The 20,210-nt window shown below is 39.5% G+C and overlaps 1 protein-coding gene across 4 annotated transcripts in view; it reads right to left on the bottom strand.

Annotated features, from left to right (window-relative positions):
* Positions 1-20,210, bottom strand: part of DOCK4 (dedicator of cytokinesis 4) — a 403,168-nt gene that overhangs the window by 45,175 nt on the left and 337,783 nt on the right. For 2 of the 4 annotated variants that reach the window (XM_008162515.4, XM_042861791.2), the window contains exons 32-36: positions 19,814-19,899; positions 11,947-11,973; positions 11,684-11,779; positions 10,556-10,616; positions 5,570-5,663 (exon numbers count right to left, since the gene is read on the bottom strand). In XM_008162515.4, coding sequence (XP_008160737.2) covers positions 5,570-5,663; positions 10,556-10,616; positions 11,684-11,779; positions 11,947-11,973; positions 19,814-19,899 — 364 coding nt within the window. The remainder of the gene's footprint in view (positions 1-5,569; positions 5,664-10,555; positions 10,617-11,683; positions 11,780-11,946; positions 11,974-19,813; positions 19,900-20,210) is intronic. The other 2 variants (XM_042861754.2, XM_042861820.2) reach the window with 1 other exon arrangement.

Here is a 20,210-nt window from a genome sequence, read left to right as displayed (position 1 = left end):
TTTTAGCAAAATATTGCTTAAAATAAGAAATGAATAGTTTAAAAACATTAAAAAAATCAGGTCACAATCAGTGCCCAGACTATACTGGACATACATATAGAAACTAGTGTGTAAGGATCCACCGACGTGCCTTGCTCAGTGCGTTATTAAAACCTGTTATGTGAAAACCTAAAAGTCACAGTTGTGTCACAAAAATCATGTCTGGGGCAACCATATATCTCTAGTTGGTCATTATGCCCAAATTATATGAGAAGGTCCCTGAAGTTATACAGCAAGGTCACCAAAAACTCTCTCCTCAATACAGCCTCCCAATCCTCTGACACACTAAACATATAGAGGCCAGACAGGTATGGTGGAATTAAAGAAATCCTCTCTCCTTTGTACCTTAGGAGGGTCCAAGCTCCATGTACCCAACACAACTCCACCTTGCCCAACTGGTCTCCTAATGACTTTTTTTATGTACTACAGGTTTTGGTATTGAACCCTCATAATTACAACTAGCAAGTTACTGAAGAAAAGCTGGAGTTTTTTTGGCTGAGTGGATGTCAGCTGGATTGAGACCTCTAGTACCCATACGATAGGTCAGTTTGGGATTTTACAAACCCAAAGTATTTTGATACGGGGAGGTGATTGATCTCCTATTTCCTTCTTCGTTTTGGACAGAAGCTAATGTGAAAAAATTCGGAGTGGGGCAACTGAAAAAACAATTACCTACCTGGAACTGTTCTTCGAGATGCGATGTAGACATGTATTCTACTTAGGTGTGTGCATGCCCAGCATTCTGGAGCTGGAGACCTTTGTCTAGCAGTACCAGTAGGGGCAGTGCTCACATCTTGTGGCCATAGCACTACCCCTGGCCTTATAAGGGGGTGCCACCCCAACCCCCTCTGTTCCCTCACATCAAATTTCAGATGTATAGATTCAGATCCGGAGGGGACCGAGGGTCAGTTGTGGAATACACATCTGCATCACAGAATAACAGTTACAGATAGGTAACAGGGTTTTTTAATAGACGCAGCAATGTAATCTACTAAGGTGACTCAAAAGCAGGACTAAGAGGAGGTGGGGCTCAGAGTCTGCAGGACTACCTTCCCAAAGTTGCCATTTGAGCAGCAAAAATGGCATAGTAGTTTGTAGAAGCATGCATAGAAGACCAAGTTGCAGCCCTGCAAATGTCCAATATAGGAATGTCACTTAGAAATACCATGGACGTTGTCTGGGCTCTTTCGTAATGAGCTCACACCTCTTGAGGCAGCATAGCCCAGGCTACTTTGTATGGAAGTTATCCACCTGAAGACTGTCTGTGAAGAGACCCTGTTAGAGTTCCCCCCGCCACTCTGAACTCAGCGGGAGCCGGGGAGGGGAATATGTGGGGACCCACATGAAAGACCCCCTAAGCTTATATTCTACCAGCTTAGGTTAAAACTTCCCCAAGGAACAAATTCCTTTCCTTGTTCTTGGACGGTATTGCTGCCACCACCAAGTGATTTACACAAAAATTCAGGGAAGAGTCACTTGGAATTCCTATACCCCCAAAATAACCCTCCAAGTTCTTTCACACCCTTTCTGGTGAGGCTTGAGAATAATATACCAACCAGTTGCCTTAGCAATGTGAGCACAGACCAGACCCTTTGTCTTCAGAACACTGAAATCAATCAGGTTCTTAGAAGAAGAACTTTATTTATTTAAAAAAAAGAATCACACCTGCAAAATCAGGATGGAAGGTAATTTTACAGGGTAATAAAAAGATTTAAAACACAGAGGTTTCCCCTCTGGGCTCAGCGTCACAGTTACAAAAACAGAAATAAAACTACCTCTGTAGCATAGGAAAATGCACAAGCCAAAACAAAAGATAACCTAATGCATTTCCTTGCCCTACTTACAATTTCTGTGGTTCTAGATGTATAATATCAGGTATATTTTCAGGATATTGTACCTGCTTGGCTTCTCCCTCCCCAAAAGGGAACAAAAAAAGAGAACAACAAACAAATCCGTCCCTCACAGATTTGAAAGTATCTTCTTTCCTCATTGGTCCTTCTGGTCAGGTACCAACTAGGTTATTTGAACTTCTTAGCCCCTTACAGGTAAGGCAATCCAGTACAGTTGCCAAGGAGGGATTTTATGCTACTGCATACATAAAGGTTGCTACTCTTCCCTCTATTTTCATGACAGACCATTTGAGCCCTCAATTTGGTCTGCACAGGAAACAAACACATGAGATGAGGAGCGGAAGGATTTGGTCCTTTCCAGATAAAAAGCTAAACATCACCTGACATCTAGTATATGAAGACATTTTTCCTTTGGGGTTGAATGCAGCTTGGGGAAGAACACTGGTAAATATATAGTCTGGTTCAAGTGAAACTGGGAAACTGCTTTGGATAAAAACTTAGGGTGCAGACACAGGATTACTTTGATTTTAGAAGAGCCTGAACGAAGACCCCTTCGAGAGCAAAACAGATGGCATTTCTTATTTCTCTCGTGGTTGATCGTCGGAATGATCGTCGGAATGATCTGGTTGATCGTCGGAATGATCCAAACTGCAAAGACGGACTGCAGGATGCTGGCTTCAGGGACCATTCATGATTCAGGAAGAAATTTTATCTGAGGTGCTCCGCCAGGTGATTCTGTATCCCAGGGAAGTGATCACCTGTGGAGGTAACGTCTTCCCCAATGCAAAACTGCCATAACCTAATCACTTCCTGATACAGCATGTTGGAGTGTTCTCCCCCCTCACCTGTTTACGTAATTCATTGCACTGGTATTGTTGGTAAGTATGAGTGCCACTGAGCCCATGATGTGATCCTGAAAGGTCTGACAGGCATTGTAGATGGCTTGAAGCTCCAGGACACTGATACGCAGAGAAGCTTCTCGTTCTGACCACAGACCTTGAACTTTCAGCAATCCCAGATGTGCTCCCCAACCTATTAAGGGGGTATTGATGACTACAGTCTTGGTTGGTGGGGACTGAGCAAAAGGAATGTCCTGGCACACAATAACTTGAATCATTCACCACCATAAGGAGTCCAGGATCGGTGGACCAGCCAGTCCAAGGGATGATGAATCGGATGATAGACCAACTTCAGTCACTTCTGAAGAGGATGAAGGTGTAGTCTGGCATATTGGATTAGCTGTGGATCTGCAGCCATATGGCCTAGGCTGTGATTAAGAGTTGAGATTGCAGCTCCAGACATAGGTGGGGAATTGCCTGGAATTGCTCAGTTGGCAGAAATGCTCTTGAGCTCATAGAGTCTAGCAGGACCCCAATCAACTCAATTCTTTGAGTTGGAACCAACCTTAATTTCCCACTTTTTAGGATGAGACCTAAATGATCAACTAAGTGTAGTATGAAATGAACATGAAAGAGGACTTCCTCTTTGGACTTGCCCTCAATAACCAATGGTTGAGATACAGAAAGATATGAATTCCCCTCTTCCTGAGGTATGCTGTTACCACATCATACACTTGGTAAAAACCCAGGGAGTGCAAGACAGGCCAAAAGGCAGCACGATGTATTGGTTGAGGAACCTCCTGTGGCTTGGCAGGATTGCTATATGGAAGTAAGTGTCTTGAAGGTCCAGGGCAGAAAACTAGTTGTTGTGATTTAAGATGGGGAGGATAGCTGCTAGGATTACCATACAGAATCTCATGTATCTGATGTTTTTACTGAGATCGCAGAGGTTGAAGACATGTCTCATCCCGCCCTTGGGCTTGAGGATTATGAAATACTGTGAGTCTCTTGCCACTTGAGTCCTTTTTATGAACGACTTACCAGTACCTCATCTGTCTTTAATGTGTCCTTCACTGAGACACAACAAGCCCCTCATCTGAGGATCTCTGTTGGGGATGGCCTCCACACACAACTGGCAATGCTTGAACCCCAATGAGGTCACTGCACAGGGCAGCCAATGCCTGTAACTAATATGATACTAACACTAAACTTAACTTAGGATACTCCTAACTACTATACACAAGAAAAATTCATCAGAAAACAGACTGAAAGCATGAGCTAAAAACACCTCACAGAGCTTCAGCTCTACCAAGGACGGTGAGATGGAACTGAGGGGATCATGGGAGCTGCAGGGAACGAGCACAGTCCCTACAGGTATTGCTAAGCAAATTTATTTGGCTTTGGAGTGCTTTGTGTGCACATATTTAAGTAGAATACACAGCTGCATCTACTTGAAGAAGAATATTTTGTTACCCAGTCCAGTAACTCTTTATAGCATCTACTTGCCCAACAATGATAAATACCACTGTTGTGCATCCAATGTTGTATGTACAACAATGGATAAATACATTATCTTTTGTGTCTACTGAAACAAACAGCAATATATTTAACACTGACATTTAAATGACCATATCAGGCTTCAGAGTTAGTTCCCCATTCAGATGAATTGAGACAGTTCAGACTGCTTGAAACAATGGCTCTATAAGATGCATGAAGACTTAGGCAGACATAACTGCATTGGTTACGTTCCTTCACATTTTTAAGGGTATCGTTGAAACCATAAGGGCAAGATGATTTTTTTTTTAAACAGAAGTTTAGATTTTGGAATGCAATTATGTAGTGGCTTTAAGAAAATAACAGGTCACTGAAGTGACCACGTAACTGCATTATGAACCAGCACCTCATATCAATTTCCTGGGTACAATTCTATGGCCTGTGATATATGAACTAGAGATCAGACTAGATCTAATGGTCCCTTCTGGCCCTAAAATCTATAAATGAATGAATGATGCCAAACAGTGGGAAATACACCACTTGGAGAAAATCCAAACTCTCTCTCTCTCTCTGTTTTACAATCAATTTAAATGTGTTAAGAATACAAAAATGTCCCTATTTTTTCTTATCTGCATGGAATCACAGCAGTGTATGGAGTACAGCTGGAAATACATGTCCTAGTTGTATTTGCTCAAAGGACTCCATCGGAACAGGAAAGAAAACTTTGGTATTTCCATTCTTCATTCATGACAGAAACATGTGAAGGCTCAAAAGCCCTGGTAATTCAACCTTAGTGCAGAAACACATCTGATTTGAGCAGCTCAACCCTTCACACTCTTTCTAAATTATTAAACAGAAAGAATGAAAATCCAGGAGTTGCCTCATTTAACTCCAAGTCAGTTTTGTGAATCAATATGGGCTAAACTGTGACTGGAGACACAAACTGGGGTGGGTTGTAAGCCACACCAACCCAACAGTAATGCCAAGAGGCACTGTGACTCAGAGAGAGACAGTTTAATCACAATTATGTCTTTCAATCCCACTTGTTCCTGGGTGGGAGAGAGTAATAAATTCATTGCTACCTTATACTGTTACTGTCTATCACACGTAGCACAGCTCCTCTGGGCAGCAAGTAGGGGAAGTGTGTGAAATAGAGCCAAGGCTCTGCATATTCCCTGCCCACCTGCTTTGGGGAAAGTAAGCTTGCCTGGTTCTAAGATCCGGGTGACCTGCAAAGGGGTTAAAGGAGGTGTCTTATTGCCTATGACCTCACTATGACTGTGAAAGTGCATAAGTCACAATCTAACTCTAAATATTTTTTTCTAGGTTGTATGTACCAACAATTACCTGTAAAGTTTTGTGCCTTCAGATGCAGGTCGTATAGCTTATGGATATAGCGAATATACATCTCCTCCTTATTCAGTTCGGTCTTATAAAAGTTCTGCAACAAAAAAATTATATAGGTGGTTAAACAAAATGTTTGTGACAATGTAAAATGGCAGAATAAATAGCCAAAAATTGGTGTTGGAAGTAATTGTTAAGTGTATAGAACATACACATCAAACCTAATGTTGCAGAAATACATGCAAGTTTCAAGAAGTTGCATGTTTACAAGGGCAAGTGATAAAGGTCAATACATGTAGCAGTACATGTAGTCCCTTATAAATAGGCCTCTTACATTTTGTTGAGAACAATCCAAATATCCAGAATATTTTTAAAATTATTCTCCCGCACAAGAGTCAGAATCTGCTAGAACTAAAATCCCATGTTTTATCTATTTGAATCATTTTACTCAAAAACACCAATTCAGCCATCTAAAAAATACATCTGTACTTCTATCAAGCGCCACTGAAGCCATTTAATGTCTCATTGAAAGCTCTACATTGATTTAAAAAATTGAAAGCACTCTGGCTTTTGTATTCATATTTTAACAAAATATCTGCTCTACTGTATGTTTACCCTTCACTGTGTGATAGCACAATGCCAGGATGACTTTGGCAGCATTGCAAAGAACTATTCAAGTGTTATAAACAAAATAACCCTGAAAGAAAATGTGATTTCTTCAGCTCTGGCTTATGCTCATAAAGCTGGTAACTGATGCATGACTATTGCATACCATGTCTCAAATATAAAAAACATTCTATTTTGAACTTATATTGAAGGAGGTGGAATCAGGTTTTCAGAGTTATTGGAGATTTTTGATGTGTCAGTCTTAGTGACTGACGTGGGTGTCACATGAATAAAGTCCTGCATGCAGTTTTGAAACTTTACAGAATCATAGAATATCAGGGTTGGAAGGGACCACAGGAGGTCATCTAATCCAACCTCCTGCTCAAAGCAGGACCAATCCCCAGACAGATTTTTGCCCCAGATCCCTAAATGGCCCCCTCAAGGATTGAACTCACAACACTGGGTTTAGCAGGCCAATGCGCAAACCACTGAGCTATCCATTATGTTCAATATTTAATTCTCTTTGTCAGAGTAGTACAGGCCCTAAATCAGGTATTCCAAGGCCAGCAGTAGGAGAATGGTGTTTTACACCATACACTACAAATGATGTCATCTTGAAGATAGAATTGCAGGGCATGCACATACAGGTCCCAGCATGCAATGCTTAATTTTGTAACTGGTCTGTTCAGATCAAGATATATCACTGCATGCTACAGCCTTAATGCTGCAGGGTACGCCTGTACATTCAAGATTGTCATCTGTTCCATGTTATTAGGCATCTCTTCTGGGCTCTCGGCAAGTTGCCAATGTGCCCCTCTGTTGGAATAAACTGTGGATGTTCTTGTCTATACCACAGATTCCGAAACTGTGGGTTACAATCACTAAAGTGAGAAAGATGGGGAGGAGCACTGTGACAGAATCTCAGGGAAAGTTGTTGTAGGAAGTCAGAGAAAAAATGTAAAACGTTACAAAAATAAGTGTATATTTTTAAACGGATAAAAATGGCGACACAACATGAGCTCTGCAATAGCATGTCCCTTCAAGGCCACCATAATACTATAATCTGAGAAGCACAGCTAGCAGTGCAGCAGCTGCTGGAGCATCTGCTAAAATACAAAAAAGACAAAATATTAAAGCTATACTTGCACGTGTGCCTGGAATGCAAAACAGCACCAGGCCCATAAAAAAATGTTACTCGGACAGCAATGAAGTGCAAGTATCCATGCATGCAGATCATGACAAGACGTGGCACTGAACTGTAATACCAGACTGGCTCTACTTGCTAAGGACTAAGAGCTCTGTTGCTCCTCACGCACCTGTATTGCATAAGTTACTCAGGTCTTTGTTGAAGCTCATTTCTGACTGGAGATAGAACATTCTGTGGAATGGATAGTGGCAAGTTGCTCCATTAACAGCTCAGAAAATAAAAAGAATTTGTGCAAATACAATGAGAAATATGCTACATGTTTTTTCATCAAATGATTCTAAGCCATAATGTGCAGAATATGAAGAGTATAACACCTTCCAACAAGGTAATATTTAGAAATTAGACAGCCATTAATAGGGATTTTTTTTCCAAAGAAAACTAGGCAGCTTGAAAAATTCAACATCACTTTTTCAAAGTAGCAACATCAATAAAATGTCCTTTTTCGGTGGTATCTTTATGAATCACATGACCATGTAAAGCACAGACCCTTGCAGAAAATCTTATAATTCCCTGCACAGTAGATATGGTTTCAAAAATCATAGGGCCTGTAGCACCTAATAAACTAAAAACAGTACTTTTTTCAAATAAAACTGTTTTTGTCCGACATTAGTGACATGGTTCAGGATGTCTGAGAGCAAGTACTTTAAAAAAATCAGCACTTAGCAATTCAACTTGATGAGTCAAAAAAGCGTGTCTGGTGTGACGTAGCTCCTAGGGTTCATCAGACCGATGATTCTGCTGAAGACAACTTGCTGTGCTGTAAAGCTGTGACAGTGTGCACTACAGAAAAATGGTAATCTGAGACATTTTAGGAATTGTATAAAATTTCCACATTCAGTGGGAATGGTGTATTATAATCTACATGGATAGTATCAAGTCAGTGAGGTGTAAGAATAGTAGTCTGGTGACATGAAACCAAAACACTACACTTAATGACGCATGACTTTACAATTTTGTATATCAGTCACACTCTTGCTGCTAAGAAAATGTTTGAAAAAATATTCCTAATCCTTCACGAAGCTGTTGAAGGAGCAAGCTTCATTAAAGGCCATCCAGTAAATTCTTGACTTTTTGCATTGCATTTCACCAGCAACTTCTCTTCCAAGCTGAAGTGCGGTGGCTCTCATGCAGTTGAGTGACAATTTGACTTTTCAGATTAAGAGCAGAAGTGCAGGCTTCCCTCAGCAATCTTCAGAAATTCATCTTGTGTAGCATGTTAGCCTATTGTGCTGACATCTCAGGGCACTTACGCAAGCTGAAACCTTCTCTGTGGTTGGAATATAACTATACTGCACATTAGGGTGGGAACATTCATCAGAAACTTGGAAATTGGCCTTCCTGGGCACAAAAAAGAAATTTGTAGCTGTTTCCTTGTTTCACTATTCACAAAGGGAAAGGTGCAGCTGTTCAAGAACCATCAGAATTTTAGAGAACTTTGGGAGTGGAGGAGAAGGGAAATAAGTGGATTACTAATTCCTTCATCCAAGGTACAATTGACATGGCAGCACTGACTGTGTCATTGTAAGGCAAAATGAGACACCTTTCCTGTGACAAGATGCTGCAGTGGACTTTCTCTAGGCAGGAACGCAGCAGATTTTGGATATTTCTTTGGAGGTGTAGGACCTAGGTTCAGTGTGGTCCCTGAAAGCTCAATTTCCATGCCATTTCCACCCTCCTGCTTTTGCAAGTCAGGTTTCTTTTCAATGGTGCCAATAAAAATGAAATACCATTGCCTCCTGATGACTGACAGTGATTAAAATCAGCGTATTTCCCCAGTTTAACTTTGCACGGAACATCTTCTGAGAGCATCATCCATCATAGTGTTTTAAAATTTGTGTACTTTCTGCATAATGAAGGTTCACCTTTCACACTCTAAAATTAGTTAATTCTTGGGGTGTGTTAGAGATGCATAGTTTTGCCTACTGATTGTTAGGCTTAAGTTGTCCCAGTGGAGGGAATCACAAAATATTTCTTAGCCTGACAAGAGATCACTACAGTTTGTGAAATCCCATTCAAGGATGCTGTTAGAGTATTCCATGTTTGTTTTGCTCTATTTTTGTGCGTGTTCATTTTATACAAATTATGAGTCATTTCTTGTAGTAAAAATTGACTTTAGAACGCAAATAACCAAATGTTTTTACTTCCTTTTAAACCAGGGTAACCTGGTAGTGAGCAAGTTGTCCTATAATCAAGTTACATATATCGTTCCTATTTTGAAAGTATTGTGCTCATATAGAAGAAATCCTTTATCGTTCAAAAACTTCTCCAGGAATAACTAATAATTAGATTAGTTTTGTGCCCTATAATTCTCAGTTACCACTTAAAACAGCACAGTTGCATGGTTTCATAACAAAACTTGAAAATTTCTGAAGTTCACAGAAGTTCAAAGCCTCTCAATGAATCTTGGCCTAGGATCAAAACGCACCTCACTAACAGGCAATAATTAATAGAAAATAATATTAATACGGATTCACAATTTGCACAGTACATTCTTGGGATATTGGATGGTGGGAGGGTATATCTCAAACCTAAAATGAGATAAAGGCTCATCAAAAGTGAGAACAGCAGGCCCAGAGGAACATTTTCTAGTTCTATTGAGAGAGGAATTGGGAGAACTCCTCCTCAAAAGATATTTTTCATATATAAGAGTAGCTGAGGCCTGTTGCTGGGAAAAGGAGAGGACAGAGTTAGGAATCCAGGTGAGTTTTGTTGTGTATTTTTAAAAAAGCCAGATTTACAGGAATGTACAAATCTTTGGTTTTAATTTTCTTTAAAAGTTACTTTCTAGTAAGATTTATTAAACGCCTATGAGCTGATACCAGGGGGATTCTCACTATGAACACTGAAGGAAAAGCACAAGAAAACTGCATCAACTTCATTCTGAAATATCCTGAACTTTATCCTATTCTATCAGGCTCTAGCTATTGTATCATATCAGCAACTTGTAATCATACCATCAAATTATATTATATTGAACTATATCAGTATGTATTTAAATATCATCCATATTTGATGGTATAAATGTATTTTCTGAATTCACTGGCATTAATTACACCTGTTGTTTGGAGTGCATTGTGAAGTAGGTTAGTAAAAATATACTTCTCATACAATGTATAGATTTGTATTATGTAAGGTTATTGCTTGAGTGTAAAAGAGATAAAGGTTATTATACAAACCAACAGGCTAACAGTGCAGCCAATCTTTTTACCATCCACTTCTCCTATTTTCATGCAGTCCCTAAAAATAAAATATAACAAAAGTCAGAACATCTACACTGTAGGACAATACAGTTTCCCCCCTCTGAACTAGGAACACATTTCATAAAACAGAATTAAGTAGAAGCAAACTAATTAAAACAATACAGCCTCAGGGCATTCTGCACTGCCAGAAAGCAGATCCAGATGTGTTTGCCCTTATGTCTCCTTTTTCTTGCTTGCACAGGCTGTATATCCCACCTCTAGATCAAAAGTTAAGATAAAACTACTTAGGGCTGCTAATGACAACACATGAAGAAAAACAGTATAAGCATGACAGCCTTGCATTAAAATGATGGACATTACCCCCACACAGTTACTAAGGAAAAATAAAACTGCCAGTGAATGCAGTGCTTTGAAAGGTGCTGGACTGACAATCCAGGAGATTGAAGTTCTATTTATCCACAGAAGAGATGTAGCACTGGCATTTATCTAGAAGTTAAGAGTTCAGTCTCCATGACAACTAAATCCTTCAGCTTTTCTCTTAAACTGTAAATAAGAATGACAACCGTGATAGATTTTGATGGGTGGACCTTTCCCTTAGGGTCTGGAAACACAGTATCAGCCCTGGAGGTTAAGACACTGGACTGGGACTCAAGAGATCTGGGTTCAATTACTGGTTCTGTCACAGACTTCCTGGATGATCTTGGGCAAGTCATCTTTTGTGCCTCTGTTCCCCATCTATAAAAATGAGGGTAATGATACTTCCTTTCTCCCTTCTCTGTCTGTGCTATTTAGATTTATGCTCTTCAGCCAGGAATGGTCTCTTGTTATATGTACCTGTAGTGTCTACCACAATAGGCCTAATTTTGGATGGTACCTACATCCAAATAATAATACTGAAATAATATTAATAACAATTTCACTTAGGCTGTGAAACAGCTGTTAGATGATGACTTTTGGTCACTCCCAACCCAGAGGCATATTTGAACCGGTAACCTAGTGGTGAAAGTCTCCATATTCCAGTTATCAAAACCTGCAGGATAATTTTGTTGTCAGAACTTTGAATACTTCCATATTCTCAATATATATCATGTGACAATTGCTCACCTGTAGTCCAGTAACCTTTCCATTAGTCGAGTTACAGTGGCGATTAATGAAACACCACTTTCTCTCCACGTTTCCCGCTCAATTTTCTTCAGGAGGCTGGAAAGAACAAACCCAAAGCAATTTCAACATTTATTTTTATCTGTCACCATGGCAACCACTTTACTTTCAACAGTATCTAAAATGCCTTGGCAATGTCTGCAATATTCACAGATTTAATTCTGAACTCTTCTCACAAGCAGCACAATTTACTAACAATATCTTACCTAGGATAGGGACCAAAGAGTGGAATTCTAATCCAGGAAGCATTGACAAAGCAAATGGATTTCTAGGTTAGCCATGTCAAAACCAAAACACATACAAATATAATCAGATTTATAAAATGTATAAACATTTTAAAACCTTAATACATTCCCAGATTTATAACATTTTTTTTGGTGTTCTTAGATTTCATTACATGCTAACTGCATGGGTTACATGCTAACACTTCAGAAAATAGAAAGAAACTGAAGACTAGAGGTGAGTGAATAACTGATTTTCCAATTCTGTAGCTAAACCAAAATATATGCAAAATAATTGATTTGTTTCCAATAGAAACTGAAATTTTTTAGGTTTTCTCAATTAAATTAAAAAACAAAAACATTTAGTTCAGGTCCATTCAAAATGACATGTTCTAAATTAAATGTCAATTAGAAATGAAATATTGAAATTGTTTATTTAGAAAATGTCAAAACAAACTTGACTTTTTCCAAATTTTTCCTTTTATTTTTTTATTCAGCCAAAACTATTCACCGAATTCAACCTGAATTCACAGTTTCAGTCTCCCCAAAACTGCATTTTCTGGCAAATGTACTATTTGACTGAAAAATTTTGCTCCATTCTACTGAAGACTATCACCTAGAAAAGAACATCGAGCATTTCAAAATTCCCTTTCAATGGTACATCCAACTTGTTAACACAGATTTTTCCTCACTCACTCTACAATAGTTCTGCACCCACACAGTTTAACTGTAACGTAATTGCTACAGGAAAAGCTTTTTACTGAGAGGTGGTTTTTAAAAAAATTCTCCTTTAACTTAACATTTGCCCACTCAGTACATGCCATTTATACACTGATAGTTTCATTCCTTTAAATATTAAATAACCAAAGGATTTTGAGTGGTAAATGTACTGTGCCTAATTCTCCTCTCCCTTATACTAGGGTAAATTAGGATTACACACTGAAGTGAACAGATTTCCTGGGGTAAAAGTAATATTGTATGGGAACTGACAGTGACACTTATAATGAACAGGAGTACTTTTGGCATCTTAGAGACTAACAAATTTATTAGAGCATAAGCTTTCGTGGGCTACAGCCCACTTCTTCGGATGCATATAGAATGGAACATATATTGAGGAGATATATATATACACACACATACAGAGAGCATGAACAGGTAGGAGTTGTCTTACCAACTCTGAGAGGCCAATTAAGTAAGTGAAAAAAAACTTTTGAAGTGATTGTACTGCGCTATCTTGATTATCACTTCAAAAGTTTTTTTTCCACTTACTTAATTGGCCTCTCAGAGTTGGTAAGACAACTCCCACCTGTTCATGCTCTCTGTATGTGTGTATATATATCTCCTCAATATAAGTTCCATTCTATATGCATCCGAAGAAGTGGGCTGTAGCCCACGAAAGCTTATGCTCTAATAAATTTGTTAGTCTCTAAGGTGCCACAAGTACTCCTGTTCTTTTTGCGGATACAGACTAACCCGGCTGCTACTCTGAAACTTATAATAAAGGTGCCCTAATACTTTCCTTTATAAACCCCCGGTTTTGGTTGCTTATAATGCTGCAAAGTTTTAACCATTTGGAATAAAATTTTCCACATTTCCTCTCTGCTTAAAGCTAAGATTTTTTTAAACTTTCAGCAAAAATTGTTCAGCCACTTCAGAGACCAGGGTTTGGGTAAAATAGGAGGTTTTGTCAATGCTAAAACATTTTTCCCAACCATTTATTTGAAGAGCTCTAGGGCCTCTGTGCTTTGGTACACAGATTTAGAATTTGGCATGATAGTGGATCCTGTCCCCATGAAAATCCATGAATATTTGGTTGAGTTAGGAGCCTCAAAAAACTGCTATTTGCACATGCTCAATAGGTAAAATCTCAGAACATTTCTATCTGCAGTGGGAAGGCGGCCAGCGCCACTCACCTTCAACTACACTGAGCATGCTCAGCCCCACAGAACTCTTGTATACCAGCTTCACTGAGCATGGTCTCAGGCCTCATTCGAACTCCTGTATACACAGTGCTCCCTATACTTTGACATAGGGGAGGGTATACAGGGCTGGGAGTTAGGAGGAGACCTACCACTGTCTGGTGCTACTTCTGTGCACTTCACAGCCCATATCATTGAGCAAGGCCTCACACCTCTATCTTAGGAGGCAGACAGGTATCATTCTCCCAATTTCAAAGAGGGGAACCTTAGAATTATAATATGGCAAATCCATGTCTCTTTCACTAGCCACACTGCTTTTCAGAATGAATGCATGGGCAAACTTAATTCTGGCATTTCCTAACTTTGGAATACTTATCTTTGCACCATAACATTCTTTTAACATCAGTTTTTGTATGGAAGAAGCAAGAGGAGAATCAAGACTATTGTATAGCTAGAAGACAATACTGACCACATTTCTCTCTTCACATTGCTTTTCAACCTTACTTTAAATGAGATTATTTCAAACTAAATTTAAAAACAAGAATATTTAGTATGCTTTTAAAAACTGCAGAAGTCTAACTTTTCTAAAAAAGGATGAGTCTATTGTATATCTGACTTACATAAGTTCTCTTTTATATATACACATATATAAAGCTGTATAGTGTGTGTGTGTATACACACACACACAATACAGCTTCTACTTGAGAATGTATGAATATATTAAATGTCTTTATTCAAACAAACAAATTGCTTTCTTCAATTTGACAGTTTACTGACTCCTCTTTTGCATCATTCATCTTTCACAGATAATGCACAGAGAAAACATTCATAACAAAAGAGCCACTCAAACACATCCCCAGGCTTATAACGGCAAGATCAAGATAGAATTTGAGAGAAATGACTGGCGTTTCAGTTAAGCTTCTGTTCTCTCCTGCATGTTGTATCAGAAACTCTGTGCACAGTATTTTAATACCTCTTTGTGATCTTTTTATCACTGCTTTCCAGCCCATCCCCATTTTTGTCTGACCTGGAGAATGCCTGCTTTCATCATTCAGTTCTTGTTAGACACTGGACTTTATGCACACAGTGTGGAAGAATGCACACAGTTCTTAATCCTGGTATTAGCTAGACTTGAACACAAGCACTTTGCCATATTAAGGTCTTATTGATGAAAGAATTGATATTTCCCCACCTGATTTGGGCACTGAAGGTTAGTTGTCAGGAGTGAGCTCCTTCAGCTGAATTTGAGGATTAGCCAGCCCTGCTTCCAGGCAGATTAATGAGTTCAGGTGGGTTGTGGTAGGATGGACTGATTGACTGGCCCACCTGATTGGCTGAGGGGAGCCAGCAGCAGGCCGTTTAAGCTCAGCAGCAGGGTTGCTGGTTGTGTATGCCCACAGCCACTATCACTTCTGTGCCTGCCTTTGTTCTAATCTTGCTCCTGAATATAAGAACAGCCATACTGGGTCAGACCAATGGCTACCTAGCCCACTATTCTGTCCTCTGACAATGGGCAGTGCCAGGTGCTTCAGAGGGAATGAACAAAATAGAGCAATTATTGAGTGATTCCCGTCCCCTGTCATCCAGTCCCAGTTTCGGGCAGTCAGAGGCTTTGGGACACAGAGCATGGAGTTGTGTTCCTTACCATCTTGGCTAATAGCCATTGATGGACCTATCATCCATGAGCTTATCTAATTCTTTTTTGAACCAAGTTATACTTGGCCTTCACAACATCCCCTGGCAACGAGTTCCACAGGTTGACTGTGCATTGTGTGAAGAAATACTTCCTTATGTTTGTTTTAAACCTGCTGCCTATTCATTTCATTGGGTGACACCTGGTTCTTGTGTTATATGAAGGGGTAAATAACACTTCCCTATTCACTTTCTCCACGCTATTCATGATTTTATAGACCCCTATCATATCTCCCCTTAGTCATCTCTTTTTCAAGCTGAAAAATCCTAGTCTTTTTAATCTCTCCTCAAATGCCAGCTGTTCCACACCCCTAATTATTTTTGTTGCCCTTCTCTGTACTTTTTTCAATTGTAACATATGCTCCAATCCACTTTAGCCCCACTTTCCTGCTTGCTCCTGCCTAAGGCTCTGACACTTGGCTTAACTCCTGATTCCTGACTCTGACCCTTGGTTCTGGTTCCTGGCTCCAGCCAGTAGGCCTGACCACTCATGCCCTGGTCGTGACAGACGTCAATCCTGCTTCAAGCTTACACTACTCAGGCGTCTCCCTCTAAATTTACTGGTTGGGAATGTGAGGCATTACTATCCGACAAGTCTCTCTGTAATGCAATAACTTCTGAATGCTGCAACAACTCAATTCAGGGTCTGTTGTAGGCATCGGTAGGTAAATCTGTTGATTTTAGTGAGATTCAGAAAACCGGAAGAGGGAAATGGGGACAGATGGAACTCCTGGCATCTACTTAGCAGACCCAGCAACTTCAATCACTTGGTAATGGGATGAGTGGAGACATGGGGGCACACAAAGCCTTTGGCACTGGGGGAGGGAAATGGGGAAGGAGGGAATGGGGCAGCATACAATGTCCCTGGCAGGAGGGAATGGGAGACACACAGAACCCTGGCATGAAAGAGGGGATGGGGAGCTGCAGGGAGTCCCTGAAATACAAGGGGATGGGAGGGTGGCTCACAAGGACCTTGTGGGAGAATGGGGAGATACCAGGAGTGCCTGACATGTACAATAAGCTGGCCCTCTATTATGTGTGGCCCTCTAGTTTAATACCACTGGAGTGCATCAGTTGCGGTTTGCAATGCATACCATATAAAAATGAATGGCTTGCCCAGTAAGTTCAGAAGGTTGCAGTAATTTTCTACACATTATTTAGCATGAGAGGCTTTTGGAAAGGAAGGGCCTGTGTAAAAGTCATACATTACTTAAAAACTAAAAGTAAGCTTCTGATCTGAGCAACTGTGCCGCACAACACAAAGATTTTGTTCTAATTGTCAATCTTTTTGTAAAACAAACATGTATTTCCATGTTATTCAGTTAAAACCCTCAATTGTTTTTAATTTCAGATTAACAATTTAAAGGGAGATCAGGGTTTCTTTTTTTGTCTGGATTATATTAGGCAGCAAATACAGCAACTGGCCCTTAATCACAACAAAACATTTACAGCTCCCCCTCTTTAGTACCATTCATTAATGGCTAAGCCCTACAATTATGTCACGGAAGTCACAGAATCCATGACTTCCAGAGACCTCCGTGACATTCTCTGCCCTGGGGCTAGAGCTATCAGCAGGCAGCCCTCAGACTGGCTGGGTCCCCGGCAGCTCCTAGCTGCTACGCAGCAGAGGGACCTTGGAGCTCCCAGCTCCTGCGGGCAGGGGGGTCCTCTGGAGCGGGAGCTCCTATGGGCGGTGGAGGGACCCTGGAGCTCCCATGGGTTGGGGGGCTCCCCGCAGCTGCCCAGCCATGGTGGGCAGTGAGGGGACCTCACAGTGGCTCAGCCATGATGTGCAGCAAGGAGACTTTGCAGCGATTCAGCCGCTGGGGGGCAGGCGGAGGGCAAGGGGACCCCCACAGTCCCCAGCCGCTGTGGGTGCGGGACACTCCTCCCTCCCCATTTCGTCAGGGATATTTTTAGTAAAAATCACAGACAGGTCACGGGCTTCCATGAATTTTTGTTTATTGCCCGTGACCTGTCCGTGATTTTTCCTAAAAATATCCCTGACAAAATCTGAGCCTTAATAATGACATGTTGGTGACTGTGAGACAGCTACCCTCTGGTCAATTCTAAATCTCCCTGGATGATGCCTTCCAAAAGATAAATAGCAGCAATGTTTCTTCCTTTGTATTTTATAGGATATTTCATTAAAATCCCAAACATACAACATTTTAAAGATGTCCAACGACATTTATAATTTGACTATAAAAGCATGATGTGTCTTCAGTGGAAAAGTGCTTATGGATTGCTCCAAAAAATTAAGTTAACCTGGGAACGTGGAGATATACTGTTTTCTGATTCATGGTATCGAGAGAGAGAGAGAGAGAGAGAGAGAGAGAGAGAACAGGACAAACACTCAAATACTATTTAAATTGATATGCTGTGTCCAGACAATGCATGAGGATTTATCTGTGTCCCCATGACTCCATACAGTCATACAACTACTACAAATTATTAAGGGGCAATTTGAAGACTCATATTTGATCATGTAAAATGAATGTAGTTCCATTTCCCAAAACAAAACTATGACTACTTGAAAACTGTGCTGGTGCTTTCCACTTCCTTGAACTAATGTGCCACATCATTTTATTATCACCTCAGTCTAATCATATGCGCACTATTTTTAAATCAAGGAGGCGTGTGACAAAACCCTCCAATAATAGCTGCTTAAATTGATGATGGAAGAAAATCTCAGACTCCTTGACACTAAGAATCTGATCCCTTGAAATAATAACTACAAAGGTTTTAACATTTTCAGGATTCCTTTTCTCAAATCACGTGTTACAGTAGTGTCCTCCATTTTAGATCCATATGCACCTATGCCCCTCCAGTCAGGAAAAGTACTATGCGACTTCTTATAAATTAAAATTACACATAATTATTCTTAAATAACTGGGTTTAGAAAATGCTTTACCCATTCTTCCACTACCTTTTTAAAATCTATCTCAAAATCAACACTCAGCTTTTTCAAGAATTAGATTTCAGATACCAATATATTTTCTGAGATCACTAGAAGTCATTTCAATCAGTGAATGACACGCTTGTGCACTGGAGTAAATGCAGGTTTTATAACTTCATAAAAGAACTTCTCCTTTAATGCTGTTGTCTTAAAATCATATTACATTGTTATTAAAATCTCTGAAAATTTTCTTAGCTTTTATTATTTTTACTTGATCTATCTTAATGTTTAAAGAATGATTACTACACAAATTATCTTTTACTATACTCTTCAGCTGTAATTTCACCTGATAAACTTCTCTTTCCTTCTCTGTATGTTATGGGCAGAAGCATTACTTTTGGTATTATAGGTTTTTTTCCCCCACAATGGAATTATAGAGTATTATTTGCTTGGCATATGTACCAACAAAAAGACATAAATGCAATTGTTTTTAATTCTAGAGCAATAAAGCTAAAATATCACTTTTCCCTTCCACTTAAAAAGGATGAAACCTAATAAAGAAAAAATACTGTATGTGTAACAGCACTGGGAAATACACATATAAAATGGAATCCAGTGGAGGAATAATATATCTTGTTCTAAAGTGACTACAAATAGGTCTCCCACATAGTTGGAGTTGAAATGGGGGGTGGGGAAATCAGTTCATGTTTTTGTGTCCATGATGGTCACCAATTTCAGTCAGCAGGGATAACACATGGGCAGTCCTAGGAGTTTCAGTATCAAGTAAGCATTTGTCCTCTTTCACCATTAGAGTCTAATGTTATGAACCAATGACATGCCAATTATTAAAACCTATGCAATATCTAAAAATCATTTGTAAAAAGATTAATCTCATATAATAATTCTAATCAGTCATTCTGTAATCCATCAGGAAATCAACAAGTGAAACATTATTTGGACAATAGCAAATTTTGATCAGTTATGAGAATGATTTAACTAACAGCTATTTATTACGCTCATGTTTTACAAATGTGATGTACAAAATTCATGTTCTAACTGCATCCCACCCACCTACTAAGCTTCTTTGGCTTTTCTGATTTTAAAATTAGTATGAGTGATAATAGAGAACAGTTTATGGTATAACATAGGCACAACTAGTCATCAAAGATACAATAAGATACATTACTTTATTTAGGCAACTAGCCTTTATTTCACAGGTTTCAGAAAAGACAAAGCATTCCGAGATCACAGCTCTTTCTGCAGTTTTTGTCCACAATGATATTTAGCAGCTAATCCATCAAACTGAACAAATGAATGAATTAAAAACCAATTTATTACTCACATGCTGTTGAAGAGCTCTCGGTACGTTTCGTCACCTTTGCCTTCAGACATCAAGCTATCCAATTTGTCAATCAGTTTTGCCTCCACCTGGAACATATGCATATAAAAGGCTTCTTTGTACTTAAATTAGGTTTGAGCAAATTGAAAAAAAAGCATTTTTTTCTGTAAGAGGTTTTGTTAAATGGATTCCCTAGTATTATCGTTAAGAAATGTAAATTTCAGGATAGGTTACTTCATCTTCTGTTATCCCTGAGGATTTTTTTGGACTAATTTAAATGAAGCAATGTGACTCTAAAACTACAGGCTGAGTAGCATTTGCTGCTGCTAAGGCAGCTAGCTATTTATAGAGTCAAACAAAAAAGCATGCAGCCCAACGAGACTGCCTGAATTCTTACTGC

The sequence above is a fragment of the Chrysemys picta genome, chromosome 1 (assembly GCF_011386835.1).
Source record: "Chrysemys picta bellii isolate R12L10 chromosome 1, ASM1138683v2, whole genome shotgun sequence".
NCBI classification, from domain to species: domain Eukaryota; kingdom Metazoa; phylum Chordata; order Testudines; family Emydidae; genus Chrysemys; species Chrysemys picta.
The sequence above is the reverse complement of the archived record's forward strand: the minus strand, read 5'-3'. Positions and strand labels throughout refer to the sequence as shown.